The following is a 25059-nucleotide window of genomic DNA, read 5'->3' on the forward strand; positions in this document are numbered from 1 at the left end:
TTCAGACTGATTAAAAGGGATAGAATCTTCTTTACCTTTATGTTCCTAACACCTGACAAGCAGTGTGTATGATTGGCAAATATTGAAGAATGAATGATGACTTATTCTCAGTTTGGGGTTCCACACTCTACCAGAGAGTTCTAGCTGGATCTGGAAACTCTCTATTCTGGTGGCACATTTGAATCACCCAAGAAGCTTCAAAAACTCCTAATGCCCAGGCCTGACTGTGTTCAAAGTGCTTCTCATGTTGAGCTGCCACTATAATCAAGGGAGACTGAAAATACATAAATAACTGTAAGATATGGCAGGTGGTGTTACAAGCTATGAAGAAAAATAAAGCAGCATAAGGTAGAGAGAATAAATGTTTAAGTCAAAGATGTTTAAATCTTGGGAAACTACATTTGGCTTGGCTATCATGTTAATTATTGGTTTAGGAAAAAACTCATTCCCTTTAATTGGCCTGCATCTACCCCTTACCCCCATTTTGTTACTTTCTTTATTATTATCCTCATGGGTTCTGTGCTTCTATTTCTATAGCTTCCAGCCATTAACTTCGATAGTGCCCAAAATAGCATGACGAAGACTGAGCACATCATCAAGGTGGGTGGACACAGAGCCCGAAGTCAGTGGCATGAGTCCACAGAAGCTGTTGAACTTGAAAATTTTAGGTAAGAATCCAGTATCTCCCTTGCCTTCAGCAACCTATTCTAATTAGCCCAAAACTTTGTCACAGGAGCTAAAATTTAAAGCTGTTTCAAAATTTACCATGGGGATTCTTAGCTTAATCATTTTCATCCATGCTTAAATCATTCCCAGAAGTAGTGTGTAAGTAACATCTTAATGGCCGCAGCTGGAGCCAACCTGGGTGTTTCAGGACACCTTGCTGAGATACCTTTGGCACTTGTTCCATGAGAAAGTGGTTCCGGGTTGTTGACCTGGCCTGGCTGATTCCAGGCTTTGTCTTCAGCTTTTCGTCTGTCCATACCTTGCCAGCAGTGAGGAGGCATAAAAGAAGCCGTTGCTGTGAACAGATGTGATGGCTAAGGACTGTGGTTGTCAAAGCAACTGAGGTTTGCAGTTGAGGGGATTGCACCTCACCTTTAACATGAAAACCGTCAATCCATGTTCCTCTCTCCTGTCGCCATTTAGATCTCCTAGAAGTTGCACATTTTGTGGGCCACTCCCCTTCAAGGAGCTGGTTCTCTCAGGTTTACAATGTGCTGGAGTCATTTGGCACTAAATGCCATGTAAATAATGAATGGCATGAAATATCAAGATGAATATTCTAGAATGATCCTTTATTTGGCCTAGATTTTGTCTCCCTGTCATATTATGACAATGAATTTAATAGTCTACAAAATCACATGACATTACACGGTTTCTATTTAGCGAGGAACACTAACTTCTTTGAAAATTCTTACATATTCAGTCTCTAGTATCCACGTACTAAGAATGCACTACAGACCTCACCTGGCTAGGGTAGAGGCACACTGTCCAATGACATCTGAAAGACTGAAAAGGCAGAACAGTACAAATGATGATATAAGGCCATAGAACTTGCCTTTGAGGTGATATGTTCTTGTAATTCCAGCTTATTTGGCCTGGATCTTAAACCCGGTCTATTTTAATATGCACAAAAATAGTATATCATATATTTTATAGCGATGTCACCATTTTGTGCATTATCTCTTATCCTCTCCCAGTTTTAAAGTGGAATGTTTGTGGTATTTTTATAACCTCTTTAATTGGCTATAATATCAGAAGAAAGAAGCTGAAGATGGGATACCTCCAGACTTTGTTAAACACACACACACACACACACACACATACACAGCAAACAATCAGCAACCGCAGAAACTTTCATGGTTGAAGGGGTTTAGGCTGTGTTTGATAAATACGTGTTACCTACAAGGAAATATATATGGTAAGCACTGGTGTTACTAGCTATAGGAGCCAGTGGGGTTGTGGGTGGAAAAACGAAGGGAAGAATTGTTTACTGCCTCATGCACAGTGTCTAGATAATATGTCCTCATCATTCTTTCTCTTTGTATCCCCTTTTCCCCCCTCTGAACAAGTTTAGCTATGAAGTGTTTATGAGGAATAATTTAGTTAAATAGTGAAATGAAGTATATATGCTTGATTATAATCTTTATTATTATTTATAATCGACTTTCTAGTTCCTTTTTTAACAGTTGATATGTGCGTTTAGCAGTATGTTAAGTCCTGAGAATCCTCCCAGTATCTGCATGAATACAGATGGTCTGTGCCTGCATCGAGAAATTTGAGGCAGCCTAAAAAATGCTTTTCTGTTTGTTCCATATCAGTATAAACTACAAGAATGAGAGAAACTTCAGCAAACATCCCCAGCATAAACTATTTCAGGAGATCTTTACAGCCTTGGTGAAAAATAGACTCATCTGCAGGTAAGATTCTCCCAGAAAAGACCAACAATTTACCCAAGAATGGCATATCTTATATATCTTATTTCTAGCATATGGTTTGAAGAGTTTATGAGATTGAACACATCATACTTAAAAGATAAAATAGAGCAAATATCATTTAGAAGGAGGCAAATGAATAGGCATTGCAGGCGATCTCATTAAAATTACTCTGGTTAAGTACTGCATTTAGCCAAATTTTATGACAGATAAGGTAAAATGGTATAACCCACGTTATACTGTTTTTCTTATTATTCTTACTTTGAATTTGGATACTCAGGAGGAGTTTATTGCCAGGATCCTTATGAAACAGACGTTGGGTAACCCCATGGCCGACATCCTCCTGGTACATTTTTGTGGTTGATACGAGGACTGATTAAATGGGCTATCCCAGCCTTGACCCTGGGGAAAGGATGAATGTGTAACCTCCAGTCATGATCCAGTGACGATGTTTCTTCTCAAGACCGAGTCAAATGTTCTCTCCATTGCTCTTCCTTGTCTTAACACAGGTGCAGTGTTGGGACTGTAGAGAAGGATCAGCAAGACCTCTAGATTCTGTCTCACAAACATCAGGGATTTTCAGTGAGCCATTGACTAGTGTTAGATTGCAGTTAGGACTGAATTTTCTATCCATTTGGGCTGCTTGAAGTGAGAGCCGGTTATACTGCTGCTAGATATGAAGGTGGCTCCTAGCATTATGTCATGGTGGCATCTTGCCTTCTACTCTTCCCTGGAGACCCAGGCTCTCTCCCCCAAGCGTCAGCTGAAAAGTTGCCTGTAAAGAACCTTGAATCTTGGGGCACCTGGGTGGCTCAGCCGTTAAGCATCTGCCTTCGGCTCAGGTCATGATCCCAGGGTCCTGGGATAGAGCCCCACATTGGGCTCCCTGCTCAGCGGGAAGCCTGCTTCTCCCTCTCCTACTCCCCCTGCTTGTGTTTCTGCTCTCGCTGTCTCTTTCTCTGTCAAAATAAATAAATAAAATCTTAAAAAAAAAAAAAAAAGAACCTTGAATCTTCCCCATTGCTTTGGAACTTGAGACTGAGATATCTGAATTCTTCCCCAGTGAGATGGAAAAAATTACTCCTATTTGGAAAATAGGAGAAATATTAATAATTTAATGCCTTGACCAAGTGACTCGGTCCAGTGCAATAGCTGACTTTAAGTAGAACAGTATCTTGGTGGGTCCTCCATGATGAATCAGCTAGTAAATAAGCCTAAGTGGTAGTCTTATGATTTGATCTTTTGAAGGGAGTTATTTAGCATTGTGTATTTAAGTACTGGACAATGGCTGCCAAATACATTGGTTTAGTTTAAAGCAGTCCAGGATTGGGACTGCATCTGTTACACCTTTGTACTTGATTTAGGCAGAAGATCATTAGACTGGCTTAGATAATACAAAAAGCCTAAAATCTTTATCAGGGTTATAGAATTGGGTACCTGCTCAGTTCTTGACAATATACTCAAAGATTGTTGAAAGATTAATGAACACTACTACAAAGGACATGAAGTTGTCCTGGACTGTTTTCTTCTTGAGCTTGAAGAGTAGAACAATGGTTAGTAGCAGAATAATTGTGCCTGAAATGGTATTAGGAAATGACGTTCTTTAATTTGTTTTGAGGATGACTATCATGGACTCTTCAAGGGATGTCCAATAGACCATTTATCAGGTCAGTACTCTGAGGAAGGCAGAATATTTCCTATATTAAAGATGTGAGAGATATCACTGTATCCCCAGTCTGAGGGCACTAGATGCAGAAATTGTTAGGGAAACTAGTCAGGCAACTGGTTGGCATCCAACAGTTGAAAAGATCTTCACAATTCTGAAGTTAAGAGATCTCTTGTCAGGACCTTTTCAGATTCTTAGTGATTAATGAAGTGTCTTAGATTGGATGGAATTACTGGCTTGCAACATGAGTAGTCCCTGGAAATCTTCAAACTAGGAAGAGATGATTATAGATCTCTTTGCTTTCATAGTACGAGAAGGAATTTAGGAATGTTGAACATCAAGGGCATCCTTTTATGTCATCCTTTGGCTACTGACAGATTGTTACGTTCAGTTCTATTCTAAAAGCAGGGTTGGGTCAAAGATGGCTTAAGTGTAAAGGTCTTCCATTGTTTCTCACCCCATATGACCTTGCTAAGATAGCCAGAATTACCTTTTCTCCTTTTCCCTCTAAATTTAGACTTATAGAAGAATTACATCTCGGGGCCTTTTCTGGTATAGCTTCCTATCCTTTTCTTTGCAAACATCAGATTTAATGTTGGCCAGAAAGCTTGGATTCAATTCAATAAATAAATTTTTGAATATCTACAGTGTGCAGGGAAGAGAAGGAATAAACAGTGGGGAAGGAAGAGAGGGTGAAAATACAAAGATGAATAGGACACATGATTCCTTTCTTCTAGGGACTCAGCATCTACTCTCTCTGGTCAGCAAAACAGTTACCCACTATCCCAATACAAGGGAAACTATGGTAGATATAAACTATTTATATTATGACAACTAAACACTGGGGGAGGTTGAAGGACTGTGGACTTTGGTCTTTGGTCCAGTTCAGGCTGTTGACAAGACTGGGCATATTCAGGATGCTATGCCATTCAGGTTTACCCTGAGGATATGGCTGATTGGGAATTTTGTCTCATGTGTAGAGTGTGAGCCCTTCCAAGTCCTCAGTCAGTTTATGCCCAAGTGATGCTGTTCTTGTTCTTGATCTATTTCATTCTCCCCAACTGCAATCTTCCCCTAAGCCACACTTCTGGATACCTCCTTTCTGAGTGCTTTTCCTAAGACTGACCTGTGATTACTCCCTTGTTCTCAGAAATGAAATCGCCAGATGGCATCTGAAATGAGACAGGACTTGTTAATCCAGGGTCAGATAAGGTAACGCTGTAAGCTGCAAACACCTCATGGTCAATCTCAAAGGGCAAGTGAAAGTGTCATGTCTGAAGCTGAGGTTACTCCTGGTTACACATGGTCATGAATCTTGATGTGTGGCAGAGTATGGAAGCAAATTTTGATCTTCCAGCTTTCCTTTTTGCCATAACGTCATTTGTCTGTAGGAGAGTCTACTGTTAGAAAATAAATCTACCCCCCTTCCCTTTCATCTGCCTGTCCAGGGAAGTACACAGGGTGCTTGGTATCCAAGACTAGGTTGTTACGAGGTTGTATAGGGAAGTAAAACTTGTCACAAAATTGACCTATCCTCTAATTAACTGCTTATAAAATTGACCTCTACTCAGATATCTCTTCTGTGTATCTGTTCCTCTGAGCTCCCTCTTTGTTGGTCCATTCCTTTCTGATTGCCAGACAATGTGTAGATCCTATAACACAGTGCAAATATAACATAATCTCCTTGTGAAATGAACTTGCAAATCTGGCTAAAGATATAGAATTTCCTGAATAGACTAACAGTGATGGTGCTGAACTGTTGGAATCCAACAAATGAGGCACTGGCAGAATGAGACCACTGACAATTGAAGAAGAGGGTATTAACAAAGGAGGATGACAAAGTGGGACTTCAAAAAAGCACATTTGGACCAACAAAGGTTAGGAGAGGCCTTTAGGACAAATTGGTGACTCTAATATATTTGCAAAAATGAACCTCTTTTTGCTGCAAAAGTCAAAAATTAATTCAAGGATATTGGCTCATGTTACATGATGGGTCAGAAAAAGTGTGCCCCGAAATGTCAGCAGAATCCATTCCTGCTTTATTCTAGTTATTAGAGCAGAGTTGCAATTATAACTTAAAATTTGTTAAATGTAAGATAAAATAGGTCTTAGTTTCATAGTTTATATTTTAAGATCATGTTTTCATTAAATCTTTCCCCCTGCTATTTAATATGAAATTTGGTGTTATTTAAAGTGAGTTCACTTAACTGGTCTCTTCCTGGTACAATTATCCCACAATTGCCAGGATATCCTCTCTTCCCTTGCCTGTAACTTTTGTAGAGATAAGTATATACAAGGTTTTCAAATTTCAGTTAAAAGGGAACCACCTGATCCATTTAGCATGACCTCTTTGGTCTAAAAATGCAATCACTTTTCTAATAAGAACAAGTGGCGAGAGGAAAGGACTAGAAGTTAGGATAGAGCAGCGATCTCTTCAGTATCTTGATTTAGTTCTTGAAATATACCAAGTTGTTGGAGAGACGCTTTTGCTGTGATTTTCTTTCATCAGGTAGCAGACAGGCCAATAGGGGCCTTTGAAGATTTCCCCCTCACCTAGGAGAAGGGAAGCCTGGTCACTTTGGTAAAGTCTGGCCATCTTCTAATGACTGGGGTAAAATTCCAGTTCCCTAGTTGTTCACAAAGCCCTTTGAGATCTTGTTCCTTCTTGGCCTCATCTCTTGCTCTAGCCTGGTACATCCATTGGCTCACCAAGATCAGAACAAGCCCCTCATTATTCCTTGGAGAGTTATTTTCTCTCATCTCTGAGCCTCTGCCCATGCTAATCCTCACCTTAAGCCTGCTGCCCCCACCTCTTTGCCTTCCTAGCTGTTCTGGCCCCTCAACTGTGCTCCCCTCTTATGGCCCTGGGCCCCTGTTCCTCTCCCCCATGCACTGGGCTCCCAGAGAAGAGGGCTTGGGTGTTTTATCTCCAACTCAAGCCATTGACACTGGTTTTATTGGAGAACATGGAGGCTGAGAGTCTTCCTGTAGTGGAATTTCTCTGCATTAAATTATTTTGAGCACCATAAAAAATGTGAGAATACAGAAAATGATAAAAAATGAAAAATTACCCTTTATACCACTCTTAGAAATAGTTACATTAATTCTTGCTGTATTTCCTTCTAATCTTTTTTAAATTCTATGCTTTTTTCTTCACTTACATGAGAAATTATTACACACATACAAAACTGTATTATGCTGTTTATCCAAAGTAAAGTTTTTAAAAGAGCTGTCTCATTGGCTGAGACTCCTTTAGGATCTTGTCTTTTTGTCTGTCTTTTGCTCTAAGTTTCAGAATCTTAAATGTAGAAAGGAAGAAAATAACCTTCAAGAACCTAGGATCTCATGTAATCCTCAAACAAAAACAAGCATTCTGCTTCTTCCCATCACCTAACTTGGAGCAAATATTTAGCTCTTACACTTTTATTTCTCCTGAAATGTTATTCTCCTCAAATATATATACACCCCCACACACATACAAAAGATGTCATCCAATTATAGAGGGAATGGAAGAAAAAATCCAGTCCAACCTCATTTGATAGATGCAGTTGCTGAGAGGTTAAGGCCAAGCCTAGGGTCCTCAGGCAAGACTTAACTGGTACCCTTTTCTCCTATGCCTTGCTGGTTCCTGGGTTCTTTATTAATCAAAGAATATTTAAAATTTACTTTCAGTTTTGCACCAGAGAAGTATCACTTCAGTAATCATGTTCTTGCTTTTCTTCTATCTACTACTGCTTCTTGCAAAAATCGTCTAACAGGCATGAAACTAAAATGTCCCTACCTTCCCAGGAAAGCTTTGCTTGTTTTTGGGCCACATGTAACCACCATGTAACCAACCAATTTGAACGTGGCCAAATCAATAAATGACAGCTTCCCGTCAGTTCATGAGCTTCTGAGAGCCAGGCAATGAGTTCCAGATGCATTCTAGGAAGCACATTTCCATGGCTAAACCCCCAAACGCTTGCACTTATGTAAGTCCATCCATCCTTTTATCAACTTTGCTCTGGCAGACTGTACCTTATAAGCTGTATGTAACTGTTGTTGATTCATCTTTTGTTTTACATATGGCTTAGTGGACTTTTTCTTCTTTGGAGATCTTGAGGTTGACATACCAAAAACAGGACTTTTGACTTTTCTCGCTTAACTTGCCCTCCCTGAGCTTTACTTTTCTCCATCTATCAACCTGGTCCAAGCTGCCATCATGTCTTGCTTGGACAATTGCAGTAGGCTAACTGGGCTCCCTGCTTTGATTTTTGGCTCCCTATACTGTTCTCAACACTATTTCTGAAAGGATCCTTTCAAAATCTCTGTTAGATCGTGTTAGTTATTTGCTTAGAGCCTTCTAGTGGCTTTCCAGAATAAAAAGTCCAAAGTCCCTATGCTTATTCTACAAAGCCCTGCAGATCTGGCTCTTACCATCTCTCTGACTTCAACTCCTATTACTTTGTCTTTGCTCACTTTGCTCTAGCCCCATGGGCTTCCTTGCCAGTCCTTGCACAGCCACACCCCTGCTCAGGGACTATATACTTAACTCTTTCGCTCTTCTGATCTAGACTCATTCCTCAAGTCACTTGGATGCTAATTTTATCAGAGAACCCTTCTCTGACTGCCCTAAAATAGTATTCCCTGGACTCCTTAAACTTCAACCTTTGTTGTCCTGCATTGTATATCACCTCATATAAATTTTTATTAGTTTGTGTTTATTATTGATCTTCTCCCTTTAGAAGGTAAGCTCCATGAACACAAGTACATGGTTTTGTCCTTTGTTGTACCCCTGGGCATGTAACAGTGCCTGGCTACCAGTAGGTGACGAGTAAATATTTGAAAGCATTCTACCTCTGAAACTTTCATCAACTATGTAGAAGAAACACATGGAGACAGTCCTTTCTGCTCAATATCCCCCTGACTGTAGGGACTAGCAAAGACCCATTGGATGGACTTCTGGTTCGGAGCTTATTTGGGGCTACAGGAAGAATAAAGACCCATTAAGAATAGTGGAACAAGGGCGCCTGGGTGGCTCAGTTGGTTAAGCAACTGCCTTCGGCTCAGGTCATGATCCTGGAGTCACGGGATCGAGTCCCACATCGGGCTCCCTGCTCAGCATGGAGTCTGCTTCTCCCTCTGACCCTCCTCCCTCTCATGCTCTCTGTCTCTCATTCTCTCTCTCGCAAATAAATAAAATCTTAAAAAAAAAAATTAAAAAAAAAATCTTTAACAAAATAATTAAAAAAAAAAAAGAATAGTGGAACAAGTCAGTAAAGATTCCTTGAATATTCATCTGTAATTAATTTCTTCACACATATTCTTTTTTCTTCTAAGTTTTACCACATTTATTTTGATGTGAATTTTACTTTCCTAGTATCCCCCCCCAAAAAAAACCCCACAGGGCTCTCTTTTATGAATTTGGGATAATATTTATTTTGAAACAGGCTTGAATTTCTCTACTCTTAAATTTTGAGTCAAAGGTGGAAGTTTTGTTGTTGTTGTTTTGTATGTTAATGAAAAGGGGAATTTAAATTACACATCACCATGAAGATGCTGCTTATTCTGAGCAAGAACCAGAGCAAAGCATGGTACAAATAAGGTCAGGGGTGAACCTCTGGCTTGTGTGTCAGCCCCTGGATTCAGCTAACCTCAGACCATTTGGCTGTCTTGTTGATCTTGGTACTTGCAGCTTTGTGATCCAACACCACAGCCTCGTGACTGAATTTTACATAGAGCTCTCACATCGTATATTGGTCTCTTCCACCATACAAGAAGGTGAAACCGACTGCCCTCCTTTCAACGGCTGTGTGGCCAGTGCCATTTTTCCTTCCCTTTTTGTATCGATAGCAGAAAGTGGCGTGTGATGCTGAAAACAATGTGGCAGGTGGTCATGGACAAAGGCTGTGGGAGCTGATCACGCTGCCATGTATTAATAGTCCTGTGAAAGAAGTGGCAAAAGTTCAGTCACAAGAGGGGATAAATATTTGCCCGCTCATGAATCCGCTGCTGTGTGGCGGCTATATTGGGACATATCCTCCAGGGAAACACTATCTTTGCAGACAGACAGCTTCTTCAGAGCTGCCTCAGAGGACCCCCGGCTGCTGTGCTCAACATTCCTGCTCCCAGAGTAGACGCGGTTTGGAGAGTCACTGTCTCCCTAGTCACCCCCGCCTGGGGGACCTGGAGTGGGGATGGGAGGGACAACTGGAGCACTGGCCCAGGAGTCAGTCCCCAGGTCTGCTCTCATGTGCAGCCTTGGGCCAGCCACTTTGAATTGAAGCAACCCATTGGGACTGCCTCAGTGGAACGAGGGTACCCGCCTTTACGATCGGTCACTATTATTCTCTGTAATTCTCTGGTTGCACTAAATTGTGTGCTTCCTGGTACCCCAACTCTTGGCAAACAGAGATCTATATCGTCTTACAGAACACTCCATTCCTCTTGAATACCAGAGCTCCATCCCATGTGCTGCGTCCTTGTGGGGGGTTCAGGGCTGGGAGCCAAGGAAGGAACAACTGCTCCTTCAGAGGTCAGTGCTCAGAGAGGAGAAGCCAGAGGACTCAGACACCAGGAATTCTATTTACATTTACAACAGCAGAGGCCAGAATCACGTAGAAATATTAATAGCTTTGGGCTTCAGTCCCAAAATTGCAAAACAAAAAATGCCATTTGCTTGGAACAGAACTTTTAACTCTGAGACTTTTCTGGAACTCATTTATTTATACTCCTTTAATAATAATAACTTTAAGAAGCCTATTCTGGAATTTTTTTTCTTTTCTTTTTTAGAGGGGGGAGGAAATAGAAGAAAACTTTTCATATTTATTTTAATATGAAAAACATTGCAAAGGTCATGAACTTTCCTCATGAAGAGTGTATATAGTTAACAGGAAAAATACCAGTGCACACATATTTGTAGCATGAATCACCTCTTAATATGTCCCGTAGCTTTTCCTCTTAAATGATGAAAAGCAATCAGCATTAAACCTCATTAGGTTTTTAGCAGCTGTTGCAACTTGATCATTATTTCTGTTAGATCTTTGGGATGTCGTATCTTTGCCCTACAGTCCAGGCTATCTTTAGCTAACCCCAGCACCTGAAAGGGAAACCAGTCATGTGCCATCTCCCTATTTATAAAGGTTAAAGGTATTCTCTCTGTAACAGGAACCTCAGAATAACCACATCCTTACAAATGTTCCCACAGGTGATTGTTTTAAATTCAAAGTGTATTTCGAATTTGCATTATTTTTCCCCATGCAAGGAAGTCTGGATGAACTATAGCCAGTGTGGCGTTGGCTAATTCTGCCTGGCTGGCAGCCCTTGGATGGGTTGAGTCCTGCCTTTATTCTCAGAAGAAACTGAGCTTTGCCTCCATAGCAAAGGTGTCACTGTCATGGTGACTGGGCTGGAGGAGGGCCATGGTTTGATGGTAGCTATGGTGGGCAGCTCCTGCCAGGAGCCCTGGTGATGGCAGGAAGAACAATTCTCAGCCAGTGATGCATTGGGGACATCTTGCTCAGCTTCTCTCTGCAGAGCAAGGCCTCTGACAGGGCCTCTAATCTATCAGGAGCACTCAAGCATCCCTGGGAATATAAGACTATGGGAAAAGCATATTTACCAACCTCCTTCCCATGAGCTAAGTCTTAGTGGATAGGATTTGGGATGGAGTAGAATCAGGTGGGGGTGGGGTGACACCTCCAGGGGCAGTGACCGTAGATGTTCATTCTGCTTTTGAGGAGGGTGGGTCTTGTGCACTCAATTTTGAGATGTGCTGGTTTGGGGGCAGAGCTGAATTTCTCAGGACCGTGGAGGAGACGAAGCTGAATTCTACCACCAAAGGCTAAGGATTAATAGGAGGCAGGCCAGGCAAGGGTTGGCTTGGGACCTCAGCTTAAGCAAAGATTCCACTTGATGGAAGGGCAGATCTTTAAAGTCTCCTAACCTTGCTGGATGCATAACTACCTTAGCTGTGGAGATGGGAGAGGGTGGGAGAAATTACGTGGATTCTAGTCTGGAATAGCTTTTGTTATCTTCCTCAGTTTTCCTTGGCTAACTATGGAGTAACAGACACTTTTTGTTTTAGGGTTTTGTTAACATCTCCACCAAGCGCCACTGTTGGACTAGCTTAGAGGGCAGTGGGAGACAAGTGTTGCTTCAGATGGTGCTCATGCTTGCCTTCCCCCTTCTTGGTACTCCCCACTCTCAATGGTCTCCCCCAAGAGCATGTCCTTAATCATTCACCTGCACACCAACCTTCATCTCAGGCTCCGCTTCCAGGGAGACTGATATAAGAAAATACTTTATCACAGTGTTTTCCAAACTGCCCACTAAAGTGCTCTGGAGGCTACAGAGAACCCACAGGGGTGTCATGGGGTCTTTTAAATTTGCAGAGAGGGCGCCTGGGTGGCTCAGTTGGTTGAGCGACTGCCTTTGGCTCAGGTCATGATCCTGGAGTCCCGGGATCGAGTCCCGCATCGGGCTCCCTGCTCAGCAGGGAGTCTGCTTTTCCCTCTGATCCTCCCCCCTCTCATGTGCTCTCTCTCTCTCTCTCTCATTCTCTCTCTCAAATAAATAAATAAATAAAAATCTTTAAAAAAAATAAATAAGTTTGCAGGGAAAACAGAGCTATGCAGTATCTGTCAGACCCAGATACTTTATGGTTTCCATATGAAGGTTGTGCTGCCTTCCTTTAGATGATGCCATAGCTTTCTGAAACTGGGTTTTCCGTGGTTGTCATGATAAAGCAAGTATGATGTGAAAATCAGCTGGAAGAGGAGATGAAGATGGTAGTCTGCAATCTGGTTACAAGGCTTGAGAATTTGTTTAGAGCCTACAGGTGCACACACCCCAATCATAAGTAAATGTGATCAAGAATAAAATAAAAGCATTTTTCTTATAATATATGTGTATTATTTTTTTCAAATGGATACGAAGTTATCAGGGCATAAATTCTTATTAAGTCAAACCTAATTATTGGAACATTTAGCTATGTCTTTTGGTCTGGTGCTGCCCTCAGCCAATAAGGGCACTGAGAGCCAAATAATTTTGGGGCCTCTGCTTCATGATGATAATGACAGTTTTTATGTGTTTTGCACTACAGTAGATTAAATGTTCAGGTACCAACTAACAGTCCTTATTGCAGATTAAGTTTGAAATGAACTAATGCTATTCCTTTGTATGTTCCTTATTCTCCTTCATCGTCTTGTGTTGTTCTGTCACAGTGGCCTTTTAAACATGGACAAACATGCTTTCTCTTTCTTTTCTTCTTTCAGAGAGTGGGTTCATCGAGCCCCATCTATTCACTTTCTGAGAGTGTTAATCTGTCTGAGACTACTAATGAGGGATCCATGTTATCAGGTTGGTTGGAAAAAATAAAAATAATTCTTACTTGTTATGAAGATGAGATAAAAAAAAACCTGGGCCATGTTAACCTCATTTTCTCTCTCACAATTCAATAGCTTTCAAATTTAGGAGGTATCTCACTTGCTATTTAAAAAGATATGAGAGACATGATTTAATAGAGACAAAAAATATGTTTCTGCTATATGAACTGTGGGATTAAGTGGATGGAACTTTTGGTGTATGTCTTAAACCACAGGCAATTCAGAGGGGTATACACTTGGCTAGTAGCCCTTTGACTGTGGGCCTCAGGGCACACTCCAAATGGCTTTCTGTCCTGGTTGCTCAAAGTTTTCTGGGAAGATAGCATCCTTTTCCCCCCATGACCAGCCTTACAGAACTGTATGTTCCATGTATTTCTGAGCTGCCATTTGCAGTTCTGTGTGGGACATATCTAATAAGGGTGGACCATGTGTTCCATTTTGCCTGGATCAGTCCCAGAATGTGCTCATTGTTCCCACTTAATTATTAATAACACCCTCTTTGACTCTCACGAAGGTGGATTGTTAGCAGGAGATCTAGTTTTTTGACTTATAGAAGTTAGTAAAATAGATGTTCTCTAAGATGTTCTGTTTGTTCAGAGAATTGATGACAGTTGTCTCATGCTCTGCTGATCTCCAGCTAAAGTATTGCCTTTTATTTATTTATTTATTTATTTATTTATTTATTTATTTATTTATTTATTTATTTATTTGATGTAGTGTTCCGTGATTCATTGTTTGCTTATAACACCCAGTGCTCCATGCAATAAAGTACTGCCTTTCTTAGTCTAGTTCTTGACGGATTGGGACAGGGTTGATTGCCCTGCTCTCTCCAGGAAAGAATTCACTGACCTCTTTGTTTATGGGATTTTGTGACTAAACATATATTAAATGAAGTCTTTCCCTGATTTCTAGCCTTTCCATAGAAGGGGATTCTCTCTGAATCTCTGCCCCCTGGCTCTCTTTCTACAAAGAAGAGCATGTGCTCAGGCAATTGTTTAACTTCTTGAGTTGCCAAGAATTGTTGGCTGAAGTCGCAAAGCTTTGCTGTGATTTACTATAATTTATGCCGGTGAATCTCAGCAAGTCTTCACCCTTGCTAGGCATACCTCTCTTGTTGAGTCAGTGCTACAGGACCCACAGTGGCTGGTCCAAACCAGGTCCACTTCTCATACCCCAACACCCTCCTACCCCTGTCATTCTCACCAAATCACAGCATAGTCTGTTTTATGGAGAAAACCAAAGCCATCCCAGTGGGAGCTCTCTTATTATCTCTTCTTTGTTGCTTGAAATATTGGGATTATCTCGAAACTTTATGTTCTTCTTGTTTCAGAAGAAATATCCCTCCTGTTTGCCAAGGCTTACCCCTCTACCTATTCTCTTTCTTACTATGTCAGTGGCTTCATTTCTATTTTCCATTATCATAAAAATGTCCTTTCCTTGAACCAGACATCCCTTCAGATCTTCACCTTACCTTCATTACTCCATTTCTTGAAAGGTCAGGCTGTGTCTCTTGAACCTACTTCCTTTCTGTCAGGACTGATGGGCTGCATAACTTGCACACTGAATTTTGTGTACAAGGTTCTGCCTGGAAGCCATACTTCAGTCAGCATTCCTTGATCCAGAGGTTGCAGACTGGTGGCTTGTAGATTGGCTCTTGCCTGCCAGAGACTTCAGTATATGCTTAATGGAGATTCCAGCAAGAAAAAAACTGGAAGGAATGAAAGAGAAGCCATTTTAAAGGTATACATGCATAGAGTTTGTCATAATTAAAGAAAGACATATGTTCTGAGATTTCACGTATAGTAAGAGGCCCACGCAGCATAAAGATAAATGCCCACCTGCACGCGTTCCTGTGAAGCCGGAGCACATTGCTTATTGACGATACAGTGAAGATCTTGAAAGCTGCTGCCTACAATTATATTAGAAACCACAATAAAAAGATAGTCAGGCTGAGTGACCTTTTCCCAGCACCTGCATTCCTCAACTCCTGTAAGAGCACACAGCCTTTCCCACATTTCCTGTTTGCCTTCACCCATCCCATGGGGCTCTAGCTCTTCCTCAGCACTTTGCACCTTTCTGTATTATTTACTTGCTCTTTTTCTTAATCCTGCCTTCCTAAATGTTGACCTTCCCAAAGTTCTTTTCTTTAATCATCTTCTCCCCTATCTTCCACCCTCTTGGCTTTAACTCTTGTGGTTGGCATTGTTTTTTGCTCACAAGTACGTATCTCCGGTCTCAAACTTGTGTCTTTATGTAAGTCCCAAATGTCCAGGGGTATTTTGGATGGCCATGGTTCTCAAAGTGTGACCTGGGGACTGCTTATGGGTCTCTGAAACCCTTTCAGGGGTTCCACCAGGCCTAAAATATCTTAAAAATAATGCCACGATGTTGTTTGCCTTTTCACACTCACTGTCTTACATATGTGCAATGGAATTCTCCAGAGGCGACAGGATGTGTGACAAGGTCACCGCTCTGAGGGCTGAGGGAACAGGTGCTTGTGTACTGTGCTTTAAAAATTTCTCACATTTAAGTTCTAATATGGTACATAGATATAACCCACATAAACAAAACTCTCTGAGGTTCTCAGTAATTTTTAAGAGTGTAAAGGAGTACAGAGACCGAAGAGTTTGAGAAGCACTGTGGGAGTGCATTCCACTCAATAACTTTAAAATGGAACTCTTTGCTCTTTCCTCTCACCTTGAACCTTCAGAACCAACTCCTAATCCTTTTAGTGGCACCTCCTTTCCTCCAGACTCCAAGGTAAGGATCTTTGAACCATCTCTTATATTTCCCTTTGACTCCCTACAAATAGAGCATAAGCAAGTTTATCGAAGAGTATTGCTCTTCCATCTGGAACGATAAGATGCCAGCGCATACAGGGGCCTGAAAATCATGACCCAGGAATGAGCAGCGTGGAACCACTCTTGAGTTTTGAACAGCAGAGTAGAGTGATCCCATCTGTGATTCACTATGAAGGGCTCACTGCAGTGTGTCTGGCCTTGATTTGGCTGCTGACCCGGTCTAGGATGAGAGCCTCTAAGGGCACTGACATTTCCAGCTGTGGCAAAAACAGTGATGCACTAACAACACGCATCTGGGTGCTGCATTGTGCTCCGTTTTTTGAGAACATACTCGTTATCTGTACTACAGTATTGTACCTTTTTTTTTTTTTTTTTTTGGTAAAGGAAAACCTCAGGGACTAGTCAGAGCAAGGACATTCGTTACATATCGTACATTGAACTAAAGGGCAGATTGACTTGGGGACTTTCTCCAAGTCACTGGGCTCAGAGGTACTGAACCCAGTCTTGTGACCCTCGGGCTTGTGACCAGGGAGAAAATGCTGAGATCCGACAGGGCACCCAGGAAGTGTTGCTGTAATTCAAGCGTGCAGTCATATTTGCTTTTCAGATTAGGACCCAGAACTGTTAAGCCCGGGTATGTGCATACCTTGTGGCCTTGGTTTTCTCCAGTTGACACTCTCAGATGAAAGCAGTCACACTGGTATGACGAAAGGAAACATAAGGAAGACCAGGAGTCTGTGAGCAATCAATCTCCTGGCCTCGCTCCAGTCTACCCAGAAGCATGGGGGAGGGGGGAGTGTTTATTTCGTAAATGAAGGGTAAATTCCTGAGTATGTAACAACGACATTCTCAGAGAGTGACAAGGCCTCTGTCCCCTTCCTATACTTCATAACAGTGCCTCTCAAACTCCTGTGTTCCACAGGACTTAATATGCATTCTGTGAAAAGAAGTTGCTTCAATTAATGATGTTTGGGAGAAGCTGCACCTCAGTCCTTGCGTTGGAGGCTTAGAATGCCCTGCAGCATGTTAAAGGCTCTGAGGGGTCCTATGATAAAGCATTTGTCAAACTATGTTCAACATAGCATTTCCCAAGCTATTTTGAATTTTGTCATGAAATTATTATTATTATTTTTAAAACAGAATGTCTAATACCACTCACTGCACAGTAAAAGGGCTATTCCCAGAACAGAGTTTGGGAAATGAAAGTTAGTCCCAAATTGTTAATAGCAATTATTGGATAGATATGTTACTTGTCAAGGTAAAAATTTAAAAATGACCATGCCAATCATTTATTTATTTATTTTTAAAAGATTTTATTTGTTTATTTGAGAGAGAGAGAGCACGAATGGGGGAAAGGGCAGAGGGACATCAGATTCCCTGCTGAGTGGGGAGCCTGACACTGGGCTGGACCCTGAGATCATGACCTGAGCCAAAGTCAGACGTTTAACCAACTGAGCCACCCAGGCACCCTGTGACCAATCATTTAAACATTTTTCTCTCCCTTGGTGTCTTCTCACTCCCAAGCTTCAAATTTAAATCTCCTTTAAGAGACTCTCAGATTTCAATGTTTTGCCCTTACCTCGTCTTTCATGGCCTCTTCTACTTTTCTCAAGTGAATATCCCATCAGTAGCTTAGTATGTCCCAAGTGGAGTCTTCTCTAACCTAGACTCCTCCTCTCTCCTTCCCTGGGTCTGTTATAATATCTTGCTACCCCTCAGTCCCCAGGCTCAAATATTGTTTCTTTTCTTCCAGCATGCCTTCATGTTTGGTTGATCACACTACTTCCTAGACTTATCTCCACCTCTCCATTCTTCTGCCCAGTGCCACTGCCAACCAACTGGGCTTCTGGGTGGCTCTCTTTCCCTCTCTAGTTCATTGAAAAACCAGAGGGGGGTCCTCACAGCTGATTCTAATCATCCCTTATTCACACAGTGTTTTCATCCCATCTCATGGTCCATGTGATGAAGGTCAGATTCAGGCTCACAGATAAGTCTTCCCACAGTTTGGTCCTACCACGCTTTTCTGACATTATTCCCAGGAATGCCCTTCATAGAGTTATGGAAGTGCTTCTTGGAGTTATGGAACACGTTGATGTTCTTTCTGCACAACTTCTGTGCACTTTTGGACCTTTTGTTCTCTTTGCTTGGAATCTCCCTGATTTTTCTTCTCAGCCGATCTATCCATCCTTCTAAACCTTTTCCAAGGCCACCACCCTTATGACATTTTCCATAGTCCTCTCAGCAGGATATCATGTGTCCCTCCTGGGACATCATAGCAGTTCATGTATAACTTTCTTATCACACTTACCAAATTCTGTCTTAAATGCCAGTTGTTTGTATATCTACCATATGCTTGCCTAAAGCTCAGTGAGGTCGGCCTCAGTCATCTGCATATTTGTGTCCTCTTCAGAGCCTGACACAGGGCTTTTATATAATAAGAATGAAAAAAAATTGTTGAATAAACATTAGTAGCGTTAAAATGTTATTTTTATATGTGTAAAATATTCTGCCATAAGCAGGAATAATGTATACAGTATTCTTCTGTTCTTTAATTATAGCTCTTCTAGAGTGAATAGCAATGGTGAAAATTCAAATTAGTGGGTAGTCACAGATCTATTTTTAATTGAGTTGTAAATGTCGCTTCATACTTAATTTAAACATGGGTATGTTTAGTGTTTCCAAATTCCCTGCATATACAATAAGGAAACCTTGACCAGGAGGCCTTAAGAATCTTGAGCCTTTTTTCAGCCTGCCCACTCAGTTGGCTTCAAGGTGGAACTAGATTGTTCTCCCTCACACTCAAGTACTCATCGCCATGCATTTCTCAGAATTGGAATGATGGCTAATATTTATTTTTCAAAGGACTTCCTTGTGTGTATGTTAAGGAGAGTACAGCTTTAATTAAACAGGTTAGGGTCACTTGAAACACGTCTGCCTGAAGATAAATGTCAATGTGGATAATCTGAGAGCACTTGCTATTAATAGAGTTCCAAGTTGGTCCCTCTCATGACTGTAGCCTCCCACCCCGTCTTCCCTAATTACTACTCATAGAGTAGTTTCAGAAGTTTCATGAAACGCCTTCTTATTGGGAATTGGATTTAAAAATCTGTATCAGGAGACATTTTGTGATGATTATTCTTACCTTCGTTTAAAGTATGGGTTTTAATAAGACCATTAGCCTCTTCATTTTAAGGAAGAGCCCTATAGTCTAGAGCAATTCTAGTGAACTTTTACTGTCTGTGAATTACCTGGGAATCTTGTGGAAATTCAGAATGTGATTCAGCAGGTTTGGGGTGAGGAGGAGATTCTGCATTTCTAACCAGCTTCTCCGTGAGGCTGATGCTGCTGTCCATGGACCACACTAGGCAGGGGCCTACAGGAAGGTTGTGGGAGTTGGTGATGCTGGATTCCATTCCTCTCCAGGCTGGTCACTTAGGCAAAGTGGCTTACCTTTCTGGGCCTTAGTTGTCCTAATCTGCAATGTGAGGGAACAATACCTTAATAGCTCTTTCCATCTCTAACATTTTATGATGACATGAGGGGAAGTAGAAAGAATGAGGAGTCAGGCTGCAGGTCTGAGCATATTTTCATTCTTTTAATTTCAACCCAACTTTTGTATTTATTAACAGTTTATCTTAAATGTGGTATAAATAAAAACATTAAAGAGCTGCATATTTATGTTAGAATGTGAACCTTTAAAAAATAATTATCAATCTCATGATTTAGTAAAGAACTTCCATGTAAAATATATTTCTCCCTCCACCCTCATCTTTTGTGTTGTTCTGTTGTTTTTGTTTTATTAGGAAATACTCCATAGCTTGGGTGGAATTGAAAACCTAGCTCAGGTAAGATTCCTTAATGGTGGCTGGTCTTGCCTTTCCATTTGGTGCCATGGCTCTGGGCAAGGATTACATAGGTGTGTGACCGCAGGTGGCTTTCTTACTTTAGGCTGCCTGCCAAGGGGAGGGGCAGGCAGGGTGGATAAGTGTGTGTGAGGCAGGATACTCACAGAGCAGGAAGGGACCCATGACATTTTGTTCCAGCTAATTTTACCCAGCCTGCTGAAACAAGAAAGTTCTATAAAAGGTCACATGTCTTCAGTTAGTCATGAAAAGAAGTAGGTGTTGGCTGGCAGGCCCAGCTCCTCAGCATTGCACATACCAAATGATGGAAGAAAATATTGGTTATAAAGATGTTCATAATTGTTTCACACAAAAAGAATTATGCTCACTAAAATATTTCCAAATACATGACAATGGGAGGAATGATCTTAACTTCATTTATTTTTCTGCTTTTGTAACTACTGAGGGAAGGTAAGCAGGTTGAGCCAGTCAAATGTTTGGGTTTATTAGTATGATAAGGCAAAATTTCTAGGCATGGCATTGGGTTGGATCAGCCCACTGTCCTACCACATAGAGAAAGAATGATTTTCATAATGGACTTTTGGCCCTGCAAACTCATTCTGTATTATTAATGGAAGAGTAAGTTTAATGGCACGTTAATGCTAAATCTATTATATTTTATTATATTTTCATTCTTGGGAAATTGCTGCAACATGACTGGTTTTTGTTTTTAAGATTTTTTTTTTTTTTAATTGGCTGGAGGTTTACCTCATTTAATGAAATGACTGTCTTTCATAAAATTGTATTATAAAGGATCCTCTTACCCACCTTAACTTCCCTGGTCTTCTTAGAATTTTTGTGTGTTTCTCTGAGCCTATTTCTTATTATAACCAGTTATCTGCAGTGAGTGATTATCAGACTACCCACACCCATTTTATTCTGATTACAGCTATTGGTGTGTATGCTGGTTAGATATAATTTTTTTTGTATTTGGAACCAAATTACACCACAAACTTACTTAGTGACAAGTCATTTTTTGAGAGTTTATACAGTCTTTCCATGGTCCCGCCCTCAACTTCAGGTCATGCAAGAGAAGGCAAAGAATCTAGAAACTCAAGCTACCTTTTGCACTTGAGTGAACCTGGCCCAGAGGCCCTGAGTATTATTTGGTATATCTGTTGTGCCATCTACAGCTCATTTTCAGAAGTACACATCTTGTCCCTTATCTGCTTGTGTGCTTTTACTAATCTTTCCTTCTGACTCTTGTTGGTTTGGTCCCTCCTGCAGTACATGGAGATTGTGGCCAATGAGTACCTAGGCTATGGAGAGGAGCCGCACAGTGTGGACAAGCTGGTCAACATGACGTGTAAGTGTCGTTGTGAGGACATGGCAACTTTTCCCACTTGCCAAGTGAGCAGGATGGCGTTTTCAACAGGAAAAAGGATCCTTTGAATATTTATGAGTATACCCATCCACAGTTCTAGTATTGGGAGTCCATGCCAATTGTTACATTCAGTGGCAAAATATACCCAGAAGGAAAACTTTAGATTGCAACTCTTACCTTGAAAAGTCCAATTTCACGTTGAAGATTTTCACTGAGCACAAGTTTATTTTAATGCAAGAGGGACTTCCATAATGGCAGATTTTGGTAAAAATGTTTTTTGCTTCCTTTGATTTCTATTAAAATGTCAGAGGCTATTCACTTTTCATCTATAAAGTTTTGTTAATAATAATACCTACCTCATAAAATTTAAAACTTTGTGAACATAAAAAAGAAAAAAAAGATCCTGATGTAATGATGAGAATGTGAAAACATGGGTCTGTGTGTGTGGAATTCAATCTTCTCTCTCTGGAGGCTCTTTCCAGCCCCACCTTGCTTCCTCTCCAGGCTTGATGAGCTGTAGGCCCCCTGTTGCTGTGGGATGCTGGCCCATTTTCTTTGAATGATCTGGTTTCCCGTATTTGTTCCCAGGACAGCACACTGATTCTCAGTTACAGGGAGAGGAGAGTACGTTGTTAGTGCTAGGCACCAGGAAGTTTCTTTGAGAACAACTGTTCCCCTCAGTGGAGGAACCTTGCTAGGTCCATCATCTTCAGTGGCCTTCCTCTCCTCTTTATATTTGAAATCTTTATAGGGAGGATATTTGAAGAGTAGGTTTCACTTTGAACTTGCAACGATGTTGAGGAACTCATTCAACTTTAAGCGGAAGGAGATGTTTGCCTTTTTTGCTGTCTCCATATTTTATTACTATAATAGAAATATATAATAATTATTATTTGAGCTTAAGAGGTAATTCTCAGAGTAAAAAAAAAGAAAAAAAGTAACCCTGTTCCTCCTCCCTCCATTGTTCCTTTTTTTTAAGATTTTTTTTTTTTATTTGAGAGAGAATGAGAGAGAGCAAGCACATGAGAGGGGGGAGGGTCAGAGGGAGAAGCAGACTCCCTGCCGAGCAGGGAGGCCGATGCGGGACTCCATCCAGGGACTCCAGGATCATGACCTGAGCCGAAGGCAGTCGCTTAACCAACTGAGCCACCCAGGCGCCCTGTTCCTTTTTTGTTATCTGTCTGCCCATGTGCCCTTTCTGTTTGCCCATCAGTACTTTTAGACCTGAGGTTCCATGAATACTGCTGCCTTTAAGTGCTGAATCCCTCTTTGAATTATTTCCTTTCTTTATAGATATTTTTCAAAAACTTGCTGCTGTCAAAGACCAAAGAGAATGGGTCACCACAAGCGGAGCACATAAGGTGAGTAGTCCCAGAAGGTGTGAACACTTCACCTCCATATGGCGGTGGTTCCAATGCTGGGGTTCAGAGCCCCTTGATCAAGTTTCTTATAATTATAGTTCACAAACCTGCTAACCTAGCCTAGAATTGTAAATCTCTGCCAACCCTTTAATATTCTTTATCAGCCTAAGGAGTAAATATAGAAATAGCAAACAGGTTTTCTGAAACTCTTTTTTTTTTTTTTTTTTTCCTTTTTCCTATGCCACTTATTAACAACCAAGTTTGTTGCTTTATTTAACTGTTGCTTGAGAAACCCTGGCTATATATAAACTGCCCCTAAGTGTGTATTTACAAATGAACAAATAAAGTGTGTGTACACATATAAATACATTCCTTATGGCACATGGAGTTATATATATGCTTGAACCATATGAAATTGTATGTCTATTGGGCAATTTCATATGGTTAAACCTTATAATCAGATGGTAAAGTATTATAAGCATATGGATCAAATATACATTTCAAGATGAATGGGTGCTGGTTTAGTCGAAACAGACTAAATTTATATATATAGCAAGACTATTTAGATGGTAGCTGCCTACAGCCAGTTTTCAATAAGCTGTTGATTTCTCATATCCCAAGAGGCCACTGTCGAGTATATATTAGAGCAAGGTTGCATAAAATGTGTTCACACGTGCTGCTCATTGTATAGGAGATGATTCTAGGTCATATACAAAGCAACGCTTTTCATTTCAATAGCTACATATATTTCACTGATATTACCACTTAGAATTTGAGGAACATTTTTGAGTAGCATTAATTAAGGAGTTAAGTGGATATGGCAAAAATTGTGGGAATGTTATGTCAGTGACTGAAGTTTGGAGAACATTGTTATGTTAGGAGATCAGAGAAAAAAGTGAGAGAAGAATAAGAGGAGGGGATCAAAGAAATAAAGATAATGATAGCTTCATAAAAAAGTGAATGAAATCATAAAGGGGAAAATTGACGTAACAGGAACCAAAAATCAGCCAAGCAGTTGTTACATGGCTCACAGCTCTGGCCTGAAATATGTCTGGGTGTGTACTTTTGGGGGACTCTGAGTTCTAAAAGTCTAGAGAAAAGAGGAATGAATTTGCATTAATGGGAATTCAGAAAGGGCAACTGATAAGGTACAGACTTCCAGTTAAGTCATGTTATTTAGCATGATGTCTGGAAGCCTCAATTTATGCTCTTTCTACATCATTAGAAACCTGAGAGGCAAATGAAGTGCTTGGTAATGTTGACATCTTGCTTAGTTTGGGGGAGAAAAGACAGTTTTCAATACTTTGTGGGAAAGGGCCTACCACAATGCCTAGTTCAGAATGAGTTCAAAACATGAACTCAAAAACAATGACTGGTTACTACCAGTATTGTACTTCCTATCATTAGTCTCCCTACTTCTCCTTGGGGAGAGGCCAGAAGAGGCAGAGGGGACATCCTGGGCACATGAAAATAGAGGGAAGAGTGAGAACCTTGGCCATGTATCTTGGTCCCCTTTGCTTCCTGCCCTGGGTAAGGAATGGCCACAAGGATCTAGCGTTGAGTTTCAAAGCAGGAAGGGGTCCTGCCCCCTGAAAGAGCTGGGTATGGTGAATGTTTAATAAAAAAACTCCTCTTGGGGTTAAGCCTCAATGATCTTTGAAAGAAACATTATACCACTCAAGAAGCTTGTAGTACTTACACAATGAAACTTTCTTTTACTTCATTTTTCAGACATTAGTAAATTTACTTGGTGCCCGAGATACTAATGTTTTGTTGGGTGCCCTTCTGGCTCTGGCTAGTTTAGCTGAAAGGTAAGTGTATTTTAATATCTTTCCAGTTCCACTGCCATAGTAGTTCAGGTGGGAAAGACGAATAATAGATCAGTTTCTCTAGTTACTTACTTACTTAGTTATAATTTGAAAAATAAGCATGAAGTAGCATTAATATATTGAAGAGGATTCTGAATGAAAAAGCATCATTTTAAAACTTAAGTTGGAAAGGAAAATCAGTTTCTTCTATTTTCCCTGACCAGAAATGCCTACCTAGTCTTTCATCCAACCTTCAGATACTTTCACTTTCTTTTTTCTTTTTTTTTTTTTTAAGATTTTATTTATTTATTCATTAGAGACAGAGAGAGAGAGGCAGAGGGAGAAGCAGGCTCCCAAGGAGCAGGGAGCCCGATGCGGGACTCGATCCCAGGAC

General features: G+C 40.8%; 1 protein-coding gene across 1 annotated transcript in view; it reads left to right on the top strand.

Moving 5' to 3' along the window:
- The window catches only part of NEK10 (NIMA related kinase 10), a 232301-nt gene that overhangs the window by 23539 nt on the left and 183703 nt on the right, over positions 1 to 25059 (top strand). The window contains exons 4-10 of the mRNA XM_034993514.1: positions 538 to 668; positions 2325 to 2423; positions 13359 to 13443; positions 20074 to 20115; positions 21400 to 21478; positions 22790 to 22857; positions 24589 to 24668. Of these exons, the coding sequence (XP_034849405.1) occupies positions 538 to 668; positions 2325 to 2423; positions 13359 to 13443; positions 20074 to 20115; positions 21400 to 21478; positions 22790 to 22857; positions 24589 to 24668 (584 nt within the window). The remainder of the gene's footprint in view (positions 1 to 537; positions 669 to 2324; positions 2424 to 13358; positions 13444 to 20073; positions 20116 to 21399; positions 21479 to 22789; positions 22858 to 24588; positions 24669 to 25059) is intronic.

Source organism: Mirounga leonina, unplaced genomic scaffold, assembly GCF_011800145.1.
Source record: "Mirounga leonina isolate KUSES-001 unplaced genomic scaffold, KU_Mleo_1.0 Mir_115, whole genome shotgun sequence".
Classification (NCBI taxonomy): domain Eukaryota; kingdom Metazoa; phylum Chordata; class Mammalia; order Carnivora; family Phocidae; genus Mirounga; species Mirounga leonina.